Source organism: Pagrus major, chromosome 17 (assembly GCF_040436345.1).
Source record: "Pagrus major chromosome 17, Pma_NU_1.0".
Lineage (NCBI taxonomy): Eukaryota > Metazoa > Chordata > Actinopteri > Spariformes > Sparidae > Pagrus > Pagrus major.
The window spans coordinates 12,425,955-12,439,435 of record NC_133231.1 but is presented as its reverse complement, the minus strand read 5'-3'; the positions used below and the strand labels follow the sequence as shown (position 1 = coordinate 12,439,435).

The 13,481-nt window shown below is 40.5% G+C and overlaps 1 protein-coding gene across 1 annotated transcript; it reads left to right on the top strand.

Moving 5' to 3' along the window:
- The first annotated feature begins 2,609 nt into the window (after window positions 1-2,609).
- LOC141012059 (uncharacterized) lies at window positions 2,610-11,204 on the top strand. The gene is given in 15 exon segments (XM_073485439.1): window positions 2,610-2,704; window positions 3,998-4,026; window positions 6,351-6,633; window positions 6,854-7,017; window positions 7,186-7,468; window positions 7,689-7,852; window positions 8,021-8,144; window positions 8,146-8,301; window positions 8,522-8,685; window positions 8,854-9,136; window positions 9,357-9,520; window positions 9,689-9,971; window positions 10,192-10,355; window positions 10,524-10,806; window positions 11,027-11,204. Coding segments are annotated over 15 exon segments (2,817 nt in total).
- Window positions 11,205-13,481: the final 2,277 nt, after the last annotated feature.

Sequence of the window (13,481 nt, the reverse complement as noted above, 5' to 3'; positions counted from 1 at the left end):
CTTGAATTGTGTATTGTTGTCATTCTTTCACTTGTTGGTCACGTATACCTCATAAACAAACTTGAAAAAATGCAGTCATTTCATCACAAAAATAGAAAATCACAAAAATTAGCAAGGGTATGAATAATTTTGAGGACGACTGTACATCATCATCAATTTCCAATGCCATATTATAATTCCTGTATAATAACATTTCCAAATGATTGCTGAGCCTTTGACCAGGAACCAGATGTTGCGTACATTAACTATATCACACACCATTTTATTACTGTCCCCTCTTCTAACAAGAGGTTAAGTACTTAGAGAGAGCAGTCACTCTGGAGTGTGTCCCTTATGGCAGACTGTCAGGCACTCTGTGGCCAGAATAATGTCTGGCTGATTTGACTGCTCTCTAACAAGGTACTATGTCAATGTGTCACAAAGAAAATGGGTTATTATTATTATTTTGTGGCTGGGCAAACACTCACAATATGAACAGGAATCACATGTGATCAACTGTATGCAATTTGCCAAATATAGAAAGATATTAATTGGCAGACAAACACACATGCCAGAGAGAATACACAAAAAAAGGCCAGTTTACAGGATGTAATTCAAGCATTAACACACACGCACACATACACACATACAGACCTAGGCCCAGGTCAGGTCAGCAGACTGTGGCATCATTAGAAATGTACCTGAATGGCCTGACCTATTTTGAGTTCCTTTTACAGTGAGCATGTGGCTTGTCACATGCAAACACATCAGTAGACACACACACATGCAGAAACAGACCTTTCATAGAGAATGTAATTCAAGAAAGAGAGGAAAGAAGTTAAAGATTACACGAGAGGGAACGAATTAGGGGATTGAAAAGAGGAAATGAGAGGAGGGATGGAGGTGTGGAGAGACACAGATGGGACAGAGAAGAAGTTCACACAGGATGTCGAGGTGACAGGATAGGCAGCAGTTGGCAAGAGAAGAAGGGAGTTGAGAATGAGTAAGCAGAACAGTTGCTAAATAGACGGACGAGAGCAAAAATGAATGAAATATAGACAGAGATGAGAAAAGAATGGAGAGGAACTTGGAGACAGTGGACCTGGACAGAGTGGAGAGTTAAAGCAAGTGGGACGTAGAGCAGACAGGGAGATGAAGATAGAGAAAAAGGGTGAAATGTTTAAAAAAAAGGAAGGGGAGAGAACGGGAGGAGAGATGTTAGAAGAGTCAGACAGGGTGGGGAGAGGAGGTAAGGAGGGTGTGGAATAGCGCCAAAAAAGAGCAAAGCTGTTGATAGGCTCATACCGTTGCTATGGCAATGTTTTTTAACCACTTTACATTTTTCATCACAGAATACTGTCAACAGCCATAAAAATAAAATATTTTCACCATCTTTTTAGGAATTCAATGATACAGTCTTATAAATCAGGCTATGAATTATTCTCGACGCTTATAGCTCCAAAATTCTTTGCTTAAACTAAAATTACTGCAAGAATTAGGTTGTATTTCTTATTAAATTCAGTGACTACATATTTGAAAGTTCACTGCAAATGTGATGCACTGATGTGATATTCAGTGTTTACAGTAACATCTCTTGCCAACCATCCTTTGGATGGGATTTCCTATTCTACTGATTTGTTAACATTAACCAGTGTCTCACCAGTCAGTTTGTTTGGTGATCAGTTTGGAGTAGTTTGCGCAAAACCAACAGCATTAACATTAACATTTGTAGAGGGATGGATGTTCTTTGAATTTCATGTCAGAAAAGATCATGGGATGGAGTGAAATAATAGGTCAACATTAACTTTTGCTTTCAAACAAGACAGGAAAAGCAATTATCACCAAAAAAGAAAATAAATACACTGAACAAAAATATAAACGCAACACTTTTGTTTTTGCTCCCATTTTTCATGAGCTGAACTCAAAGATCTAAAACATTTTCTATATACACAAAAGAACCATTTCTGTCAAGTATTGTTCACGTATCTGTCTAAATCTGTGTTAGTGAGCACTTCTCCTTTGCCGAGATAATCCATCCCACCTCACAGGTGTGGCATATCAAGATGCTGATTAGACAGCATGAATATTGCACAGGTGTGCCTTAGGCTGGCCACAATAAAAGGCCACTCTGAAATGTGCAGTTTTGCTTTATTGGGGGGGTCTGGGGGGGTCAGAAAACCAGTCAGTATCTGGTGTGGCCACCATTTGCCCACCAGAGCTGTTGCCCTTGAATTGAATGTTCATTTCTCTACCATAAGCCATCTCCAAAGGCATTTCAGACAATTTGGCAGTACATCCAACCGGTCTCACAACCGCAGACCACGTGTAACCACACCAGCCCAGGACCTCCACATCCAGCATGTTCACCTCCAAGATCATCTGAGACCAGCCACCCGGACAGCTGCTGCAACAATCGGTTTGCATAACCAAAGAATTTCTGCACAAACATGTCAGAAACCGTCTCAGGGAAGCTTATCTGCATGCTCGTCGTCCTCATCGGAGTCTCGACCTGACTGCAGTTCGTCGTCGTAACCGACTTGAGTGGGCAAATGCTCACATTTGATGGCGTCTGGCACGTTGAAGAGGTGTTCTCTTCACGGATGAATCCCGGTTTTCACTGTTCAGGGCAGATGGCGGACAGCGTGTGTGGTGTCGTGTGGGTGAGCAGTTTGCTGATGTCAATGTTGTGGATCGAGTGGCCCATGATGGTGGCGGTGGAGTTATGGTATGGGCAGGCGTATGTTATGGACAACAAACACAGATGCATTTTATTGATGGCATTGTGAATGCACAGAGATACCGTGACGAGATCCTGAGGCCCATTGTTGTGCCATTCATCCACGACCATCACCTCATGTTGCAGCGTGGTAATGCACGGCCCCATGTTGCAAGGATCTGTACACAATTCCTGGAAGCTGAAAACATCCCAGTTCTTGCATGGCCAGCATACTCACCGGACATGTCACCCATTGAGCATGTTTGGGATGCTCTGGATCGGCGTATACGACAGCATGTTCCAGTTCCTGCCAATTTCCAGCAACTTCGCACAGCCATTGAAGAGGAGTGGACCAACATTCCACAGGCCACAATCAACAACCTGATCAACTCTATGCGGCAATGCCCCCAGACCCCCCCAATAAAGCAAAACTGCACATTTCAGAGTGGCCTTTTATTCATGCTGTCTAATCAGCATCTTGATATGCCACACCTGTGAGGTGGGATGGATTATCTCGGCAAAGGAGAAGTGCTCACTAACACAGATTTAGACAGATTTGTGAACAATACTTAACAGAAATGGTTCTTTTGTGTATATAGAAAATGTTTTAGATCTTTGAGTTCAGCTCATGAAAAATGGGAGCAAAAACAAAAGTGTTGCGTTTATATTTTTGTTCAGTGTAGATAAATAATTCTGTTCGTTACAAGTTACAAGTAATGAGACACCCAATACGAGTCAACAAAAATGTGCATCAGCCACACAACAGCAGCTCCGATCAGCACTATGAATCTGGGAGCAACGAAGGCGGCAGGTGGAGACTGGAGAAGCATGAAACAGGGAGAGGACCAGGAAAGAGTAAGGCATCAGCAATGGCCAAAAACAGCATGGAGAGTCAGAATATTTTCACATCTTATTCAGTGAATTGAGGATTTATTGGAACCAACCCAGAGGTGGATGTGGAAAGACAAACAAAGACTGTTTAGGTGACTTTTATTGTGTTTCTGTTGTGTTTGAATTAGAGACAAGCAAATGAAGAGAACATCTCACATGTGCAACAAAAAAACGATCAAGTACATTGAAACTAATCAAATAAGGGTGTGCTCTGTGGGAAAAGAGTACACATAAACATGAACAGTGATATCACACATGATCAGACAGTATCGTTGACATTGGATAGGGTGGGTAAGGTACAGAAACCACACTTGCTATTTGATCAGGATGTTCCTTAATCCAACAGTTGTCAGTCATGCTGAGCACAAAAGTATAAAAGGAGTGCCCTCTATGTACACATGCACATCACAGCTGCTTCCAGGGTGCTCAAGAGCTTCCAGGTAGGTCTTGGAAATCATTTTCTACTTTATATAATTTTATTGTCTGTAAAAAACAAACAGAATTAGGTGCCACTTTACATTACAGCTTGAGAATGTCCTTCAGTTTTTAATGAGATATTATATGGTTTTTAAATGTGAGGCTGAAAAGCAATTTGAAAAGGACAGAATATTAGTACTACTCATTCATCAAAGATTAAAAATCTATTCTTACAACTTCTGGTAAAAGCCAGTACCACATTCAGTATAAACAGTACACAGATACAAATATGATACTTACATAAACTCATGCTTAAAAAGATAGAACCTGTGCATTTCATCCCTTGCCCAGAAATTAACCAGGCACTTGATGTATGGATGCCTTGATGTTTATGGTGTTGGGGAATGTGCGCAACACTTTGCACGCATATATGCACGCAAGTGCATATAAACATGAAAGTTCACGGGTGGCTTACTTTGTGAAATTCATATGATAAAATTCATGAATAGCTATTTTTAAAATGTATTCTGTATGTAATGTTGTATGACTTTGTATGTGTGTGTTAATATATTCATAGGTCTTTAGTAAAGGTTTAATGACATTATATCAGTTTTTAATAAAAAATGTGGTAAACTTTCTCAACAGGATGATGGCTGTAGCTGTGGTTTTTATGTTGTTGGTTGCTCTAGGTCAGACGAGTGGCCATTCTGGTGAGATCATTTGTTTAATTGGTTCAATAAAATTGCTGATCTTTCCTCAATGAATTACAACTCTGGTATTTTACTAGACTACAGCACTGAATAAAAAGACAAATCTTTTGAGAGCCAGTTTGCTTAAATCAAACAAAAACAACCAAGAACACACACACAGAGCGAGAGAGAGACAGAGAGAGAGAGAGCGAGAGAGAGAAAACTAATGTCATGATCTTTCAAAAACGCCCCAGATGTCAGGAGAACAAACACCAATTTACCATAAATAATCATATCATTGAACATAGCATGAGTTATACCTACCTTGGTATAACCATTACAGCATCAGGGAGTTTCAACATGGCAGTGAATGCACTAAAAGAAAAAGCTCGAAGAGCCCTACATGCAATTACCCTCCACTCCAAAGCCCTCCAAACTCAAGAGCTGAGCCCAGAAAAGAGTTCCCTATGTCAGTTGGTACTGAGGCTAACTGCCCCCTCTCAGACACAGTCTGACCAGCCTCACAACAACACTGCTCTCCAAACACCAATCAGAGTAAAGCAAATTATAACACAATGTAAAGAAACCTATCTGGAACATTGGAAAGAAGAAACTAAAAGCCAAAGTAGATTAGAATGTTATCTAGCCCTAAAAAGAGATTATGAATTTGCAGAATATCTCTCTACTGTCAGAGATAGAAAGCAGAGACAGATCCTCACCAAGTACAGGCTCAGTGACCACAAACTGACAATCGAAACAGGAAGACACAAAAAATCATGGCAACCAAAAGAAAACAGAACATGTGGTCACTGCTCGACAGGTGAGGTTGAGACAGAGATGCACTTTATCCTACAATGTAAAGCATTCAACGAAACCAGGAACATTTATTTTAATAAATTCAATTTGGTAATCTCAGAGTTCAAAAAGCTGAACGACATATCAAAATTAAAAAAACTCCTGGGAGAAGGAGACAGGGCATACTTTGCTGCCCAATATGTGTTAACATGCCACAACTTGAGGGACAGTGAGTGACCGACACACACACACGCAGGCACACACACACACACACGCTGTATATACTGTATATATAATTTATGTAAATCAATCTTGGTGTTGTGTTGGTGTTGTTATTTGTTATGTTATGTCCGAATGTTTGGACAGATGCTTTGGCAAACATTGTTGTTAAACTTTCACGCCAATAAAGCCCCTTTGAATTGAATTGAGAGAGAGAGAGAGAGAGAGAGAGAGAGAGAGAGAGAGAGAGAGATAACAGTCTAACCTCTTGTAACATGTTGACATGCAGAATAGTTTTGTTTTTACTGTAGAGTGAAGTTGCGATAAAAGTTGTTTTCAAAGCAGTCACAGTGAGAACATTTCTTTAGTGGCTTTGGTCAAATCAATACATGACTGCCGTTCTCAATCTATCTCAGTGTCACATCGCTAATATTGCTGAGGAAGGAACAGTGTCTCACTCTCCACTGTAGGGTATGGCCTTCCCTGAATTGGCCATTTACAGAAACTGTGCTAGCAGGTCAAGTAGCAAAACACGTGGAGATAAAAATCCATGGTGGTCGCAGTGGTTTTGGTCAGATCAAGACATGTGATACTTCTCTGTTGCCTTAAACTATTTAAATAACAAATTGTATTGCTTTGTCCAGTTAAAAATGTTGCTAAAGGTGGAAAAGTCACTCAGTCCTCCCTGTATGGGAAGGCTGTCCCTGAAAGGGCCATCGACGGAAATCGTGCTAGTAACTGGCACCAGGGATCCTGTACCCACACACAGAGAGATAAAAATCCATGGTGGAGACTGGACCTCCTCAGGCCCTATAAGGTCAACACTGTCACCATCACCAACAGAAGAGATTGTTGCCAAAAAAGGATCCATGGTGCTGAGATCCGCATCGGAAATTCCCTCAAGAACAATGGCAATGCTAATCCTAGGTAACAGCACCAACTGTTTTCTATTAGGTTTGAACATTTAACAGTTGTGTAAGTTACATGAAATGAGTGCACTGGATAGCTCCATTATGTACAAATGAAAACCCATAGTTTTCACCTCTACTGTGTCAGCGATATCCCAATATGACTACTGGTGAGTTCTATGCATACTGTAAGTCTGATATAATTGTTTTTCTCATAAATCTGTTTTCTTTCTATTCAGATGTGCTGTGATCACTTCTATCCCAGCTGGGGCCTCCAAAACCTTTGCGTGTCGTGGAATGGAAGGCCGTTATGTAAACATTGTGATTCCCAGAAGACGAGAATACCTGACACTGTGTGAGGTGGAAGTTACTGGGCAGCCTTCTGGAAAGAAAGCCCCAAATGGTGATTTGCAACATATAGTGTTCAGAAGATGACTTTGAGCAAATAGTCACAGTAAAAGTTCAATCAAACATGCTGACTGTTCTTTAGTCGTGTTGGTCAGATCAAGACATGTGATACTTCTCTGTTGCCTTAAACTATTTAAATAACAAATTGTATTGCTTTGTCCAGTTAAAAATGTTGCTAAAGGTGGAAAAGTCACTCAGTCCTCCCTGTATGGGAAGGCTGTCCCTGAAAGGGCCATCGACGGAAATCGTGCTAGTAACTGGCACCAGGGATCCTGTACCCACACACAGAGAGATAAAAATCCATGGTGGAGACTGGACCTCCTCAGGCCCTATAAGGTCAACACTGTCACCATCACCAACAGAAGAGATTGTTGCCAAAAAAGGATCAATGGTGCTGAGATCCGCATCGGAAATTCCCTCAAGAACAATGGCAATGCTAATCCTAGGTAACAGCACCAACTGTTTTCTATTAGGTTTGAACATTTAACAGTTGTGTAAGTTACATGAAATGAGTGCACTGGATAGCTCCATTATGTACAAATGAAAACCCATAGTTTTCACCTCTACTGTGTCAGCGATATCCCAATATGACTACTGGTGAGTTCTATGCATACTGTAAGTCTGATGTAATTGTTTTTCTCATAAATCTGTTTTCTTTCTATTCAGATGTGCTGTGATCACTTCTATCCCAGCTGGGGCCTCCAAAACCTTTGCGTGTCGTGGAATGGAAGGCCGTTATGTAAACATTGTGATTCCCAGAAGACGAGAATACCTGACACTGTGTGAGGTGGAAGTTACTGGGCAGCCTTCTGGAAAAAAAGCCCCAAATGGTGATTTGCAACATATAGTGTTCAGAAGATGACTTTGAGCAAATAGTCACAGTAAAAGTTCAATCAAACATGCTGACTGTTCTTTAGTCGTGTTGGTCAGATCAAGACATGTGATACTTCTCTGTTGCCTTAAACTATTTAAATAACAAATTGTATTGCTTTGTCCAGTTAAAAATGTTGCTAAAGGTGGAAAAGTCACTCAGTCCTCCCTGTATGGGAAGGCTGTCCCTGAAAGGGCCATCGACGGAAATCGTGCTAGTAACTGGCACCAGGGATCCTGTACCCACACACAGAGATAAAAATCCATGGTGGAGACTGGACCTCCTCAGGCCCTATAAGGTCAACACTGTCACCATCACCAACAGAAGAGATTGTTGCCAAAAAAGGATCCATGGTGCTGAGATCCGCATCGGAAATTCCCTCAAGAACAATGGCAATGCTAATCCTAGGTAACAGCACCAACTGTTTTCTATTAGGTTTGAACATTTAACAGTTGTGTAAGTTACATGAAATGAGTGCACTGGATAGCTCCATTATGTACAAATGAAAACCCATAGTTTTCACCTCTACTGTGTCAGCGATATCCCAATATGACTACTGGTGAGTTCTATGCATACTGTAAGTCTGATATAATTGTTTTTCTCATAAATCTGTTTTCTTTCTATTCAGATGTGCTGTGATCACTTCTATCCCAGCTGGGGCCTCCAAAACCTTTGCGTGTCGTGGAATGGAAGGCCGTTATGTAAACATTGTGATTCCCAGAAGACGAGAATACCTGACACTGTGTGAGGTGGAAGTTACTGGGCAGCCTTCTGGAAAGAAAGCCCCAAATGGTGATTTGCAACATATAGTGTTCAGAAGATGACTTTGAGCAAATAGTCACAGTAAAAGTTCAATCAAACATGCTGACTGTTCTTTAGTCGTGTTGGTCAGATCAAGACATGTGATACTTCTCTGTTGCCTTAAACTATTTAAATAACAAATTGTATTGCTTTGTCCAGTTAAAAATGTTGCTAAAGGTGGAAAAGTCACTCAGTCCTCCCTGTATGGGAAGGCTGTCCCTGAAAGGGCCATCGACGGAAATCGTGCTAGTAACTGGCACCAGGGATCCTGTACCCACACACAGAGAGATAAAAATCCATGGTGGAGACTGGACCTCCTCAGGCCCTATAAGGTCAACACTGTCACCATCACCAACAGAAGAGATTGTTGCCAAAAAAGGATCAATGGTGCTGAGATCCGCATCGGAAATTCCCTCAAGAACAATGGCAATGCTAATCCTAGGTAACAGCACCAACTGTTTTCTATTAGGTTTGAACATTTAACAGTTGTGTAAGTTACATGAAATGAGTGCACTGGATAGCTCCATTATGTACAAATGAAAACCCATAGTTTTCACCTCTACTGTGTCAGCGATATCCCAATATGACTACTGGTGAGTTCTATGCATACTGTAAGTCTGATGTAATTGTTTTTCTCATAAATCTGTTTTCTTTCTATTCAGATGTGCTGTGATCACTTCTATCCCAGCTGGGGCCTCCAAAACCTTTGCGTGTCGTGGAATGGAAGGCTGTTATGTAAACATTGTGATTCCCAGAAGACGAGAATACCTGACACTGTGTGAGGTGGAAGTTACTGGGCAGCCTTCTGGAAAAAAAGCCCCAAATGGTGATTTGCAACATATAGTGTTCAGAAGATGACTTTGAGCAAATAGTCACAGTAAAAGTTCAATCAAACATGCTGACTGTTCTTTAGTCGTGTTGGTCAGATCAAGACATGTGATACTTCTCTGTTGCCTTAAACTATTTAAATAACAAATTGTATTGCTTTGTCCAGTTAAAAATGTTGCTAAAGGTGGAAAAGTCACTCAGTCCTCCCTGTATGGGAAGGCTGTCCCTGAAAGGGCCATCGACGGAAATCGTGCTAGTAACTGGCACCAGGGATCCTGTACCCACACACAGAGAGATAAAAATCCATGGTGGAGACTGGACCTCCTCAGGCCCTATAAGGTCAACACTGTCACCATCACCAACAGAAGAGATTGTTGCCAAAAAAGGATCCATGGTGCTGAGATCCGCATCGGAAATTCCCTCAAGAACAATGGCAATGCTAATCCTAGGTAACAGCACCAACTGTTTTCTATTAGGTTTGAACATTTAACAGTTGTGTAAGTTACATGAAATGAGTGCACTGGATAGCTCCATTATGTACAAATGAAAACCCATAGTTTTCACCTCTACTGTGTCAGCGATATCCCAATATGACTACTGGTGAGTTCTATGCATACTGTAAGTCTGATATAATTGTTTTTCTCATAAATCTGTTTTCTTTCTATTCAGATGTGCTGTGATCACTTCTATCCCAGCTGGGGCCTCCAAAACCTTTGCGTGTCGTGGAATGGAAGGCCGTTATGTAAACATTGTGATTCCCAGAAGACGAGAATACCTGACACTGTGTGAGGTGGAAGTTACTGGGCAGCCTTCTGGAAAGAAAGCCCCAAATGGTGATTTGCAACATATAGTGTTCAGAAGATGACTTTGAGCAAATAGTCACAGTAAAAGTTCAATCAAACATGCTGACTGTTCTTTAGTCGTGTTGGTCAGATCAAGACATGTGATACTTCTCTGTTGCCTTAAACTATTTAAATAACAAATTGTATTGCTTTGTCCAGTTAAAAATGTTGCTAAAGGTGGAAAAGTCACTCAGTCCTCCCTGTATGGGAAGGCTGTCCCTGAAAGGGCCATCGACGGAAATCGTGCTAGTAACTGGCACCAGGGATCCTGTACCCACACACAGAGAGATAAAAATCCATGGTGGAGACTGGACCTCCTCAGGCCCTATAAGGTCAACACTGTCACCATCACCAACAGAAGAGATTGTTGCCAAAAAAGGATCCATGGTGCTGAGATCCGCATCGGAAATTCCCTCAAGAACAATGGCAATGCTAATCCTAGGTAACAGCACCAACTGTTTTCTATTAGGTTTGAACATTTAACAGTTGTGTAAGTTACATGAAATGAGTGCACTGGATAGCTCCATTATGTACAAATGAAAACCCATAGTTTTCACCTCTACTGTGTCAGCGATATCCCAATATGACTACTGGTGAGTTCTATGCATACTGTAAGTCTGATATAATTGTTTTTCTCATAAATCTGTTTTCTTTCTATTCAGATGTGCTGTGATCACTTCTATCCCAGCTGGGGCCTCCAAAACCTTTGAGTGTCGTGGAATGGAAGGCCGTTATGTAAACATTGTGATTCCCAGAAGACGGGAATACCTGACACTGTGTGAGGTCGAAGTTACTGGGATAGTGGCAGATTCCACTGACCATATGTGCTTTGTTGGGTAGTAATGGAATACATGTGATCCAGATTACTTCATAACAGTACAAAGAAGACTACAAATAAATAACTCATCAGACCGAATTCCATTTATAAAACAATGTAAAAACATTACAATTAAATGAGTTTAAAGTTATTTGATAATTACAGTTAATTATAGGATTATATGATTACACTTTTGATTCTGTCTTAAATCTATGGTAATCTAAAATTATGATATATTTTTCTGTGGTATTAATATACAGGATATTTCCTACTGTATATCTAATTAACTACATTTACAATGTCAGATGAACATTCGAAGTCCTACTTTTGCATTACTAGGGCAAAGTCCTCCATGTGAACTTTGATTAAAAAATAGCTGCAACAAAAACTTACATGGAAGAAACATCAGAAACACACAGCACACACAACTGTAGTTTGTGCCAGTGCTGTTTTTGTATGGGTAAGTTTATTTGACCAACTGGCAGATGATTAATATACAAAATCCATTGCTTTATTGAAGTTATCCAAAGGTAATTAGATTGTGTTACATTTTTGAAAACATTGGATTTCTCAATTAATTGTAATCAGTAACTGACTACATTTCAAATGAATCTGATGCATCCCTGTATGTCTGCAAGTAACTGCAACAATTCCTCATACTCATGTACTTGTGTACTGAACTTTAAAGCTAATACATGCATGTTTTTCTGCTTCTTTTCCTTAAATAAACAAATCAATTTATGGTCAATCACCTTGACGTCAAAGTTTAATTGACTTCAGTTTAACAGATTGTTAAGCCAGTTTCTAACTGATGATTTGTTGCTTTATAGTACCAGGAATTTAATGTAACTTTCGACTGGGTTTAAAGAAACAGAATATATGCAGAAAAATACATTTTTTGTAATGATCCCTTAAATGGGGTTACCAAACACACAAAGATGTGTACACAATGGAGGCAGGACATTTTACAGTTTAACTATAAACTTTATTTTCCAAAATAACATCAGTCTGCTGAGGCTGAAACTTCAGTTGGCATCAGCTTTTCATATCTGCACATATCAGAGAGCACCATTTCTGTGGTCGGCCCATAGTGGCCAATAATATCAGCTGACAGATATATTGGTCAGACTCGAGTAATACTAAGTTGCATATCCTTATATTTGGTTTGCTGCTCGGTTGAACCAAGATATGACATGAGATGCATCAACTTCATCACTAGAAATGTGATGGCAATTTCTTGGTATTTTCAGACATTTTATAGATTAAATGACAAGTCAGGTAGTCATTAAAATCAGTTATAAAGTCATCAATAAAATATCTGATTTGTTAAGCATTTAGGCTGTTCATAGGGGTTCACACCACCGCAGAAATGTTTGATATAACAATTCCTTCAAACTGCTATGTTTAGTATGCACAGTTTTGCAGTACAAAAAAGTTCTAACCACAGGAAGCTGAGTGGACAGCATGTTGCTCCGCCAACCAACCGAGAACCGTGTCATAGCTGCATTACTTGTGTAATGGAACTACGATAAATGCACAGTGTTCACATGATTGGTAGGTGGACTGAGATTTAGATTTAGTTATTGATACTTAAAGATGCAGTTGTTTATGACAATCTATTTTAAATGCTAAACACATGCACATCTCAAAAATCATTAGCTTAAAAGAAGTTGGATATCAACAGCTAGCCTACAGGGCTAATGATGCAACACATATACAGTGTCCTTCATGTCAGGACCCTGCAAACCTGCAATGCTCCAGGGATCCAGTCTCACCAAGAAATTTCTTGGTGATACTTGTGTCCCCATTTTTGGCACGCACAGCTCTTCTCTTGTCTGTCACTCCTTCTCAGTTCTTAGTTTTACCACTGTATTATTGTAGCACATCCATATGTCAGAGCTACTCTCAGGGCATTTCTACCATGAGATATGACACATCATCCATCAGTCTCACAGGCAGCAATACTTCCAACATGGACCCTCCATCACTGGGCCACTGTCAGAGGGGGGTCGGTAGTTGTCCACCCCCAACCTCACCCCCATCTCTCTCTCTCTCTCTCTCTCTCACTCACACACACACACACACACACACACACACGCACACACATTTTTGTGCCTGCAGAGGTGTCTTACTTGGATATAACAACTTGCTGTGGAAACCTTTCTCCAGCATGGATCAAGGCTTCATTGGGGCCAAATAAATCATCCACCCAATGGGGGGTAGAAGAGACGGGCTGACATCCCTAGATCCATGCAGCTTCTCCTTCTTCAAAAGTTAGGAGATGGGTCGGCCTGCAAGAA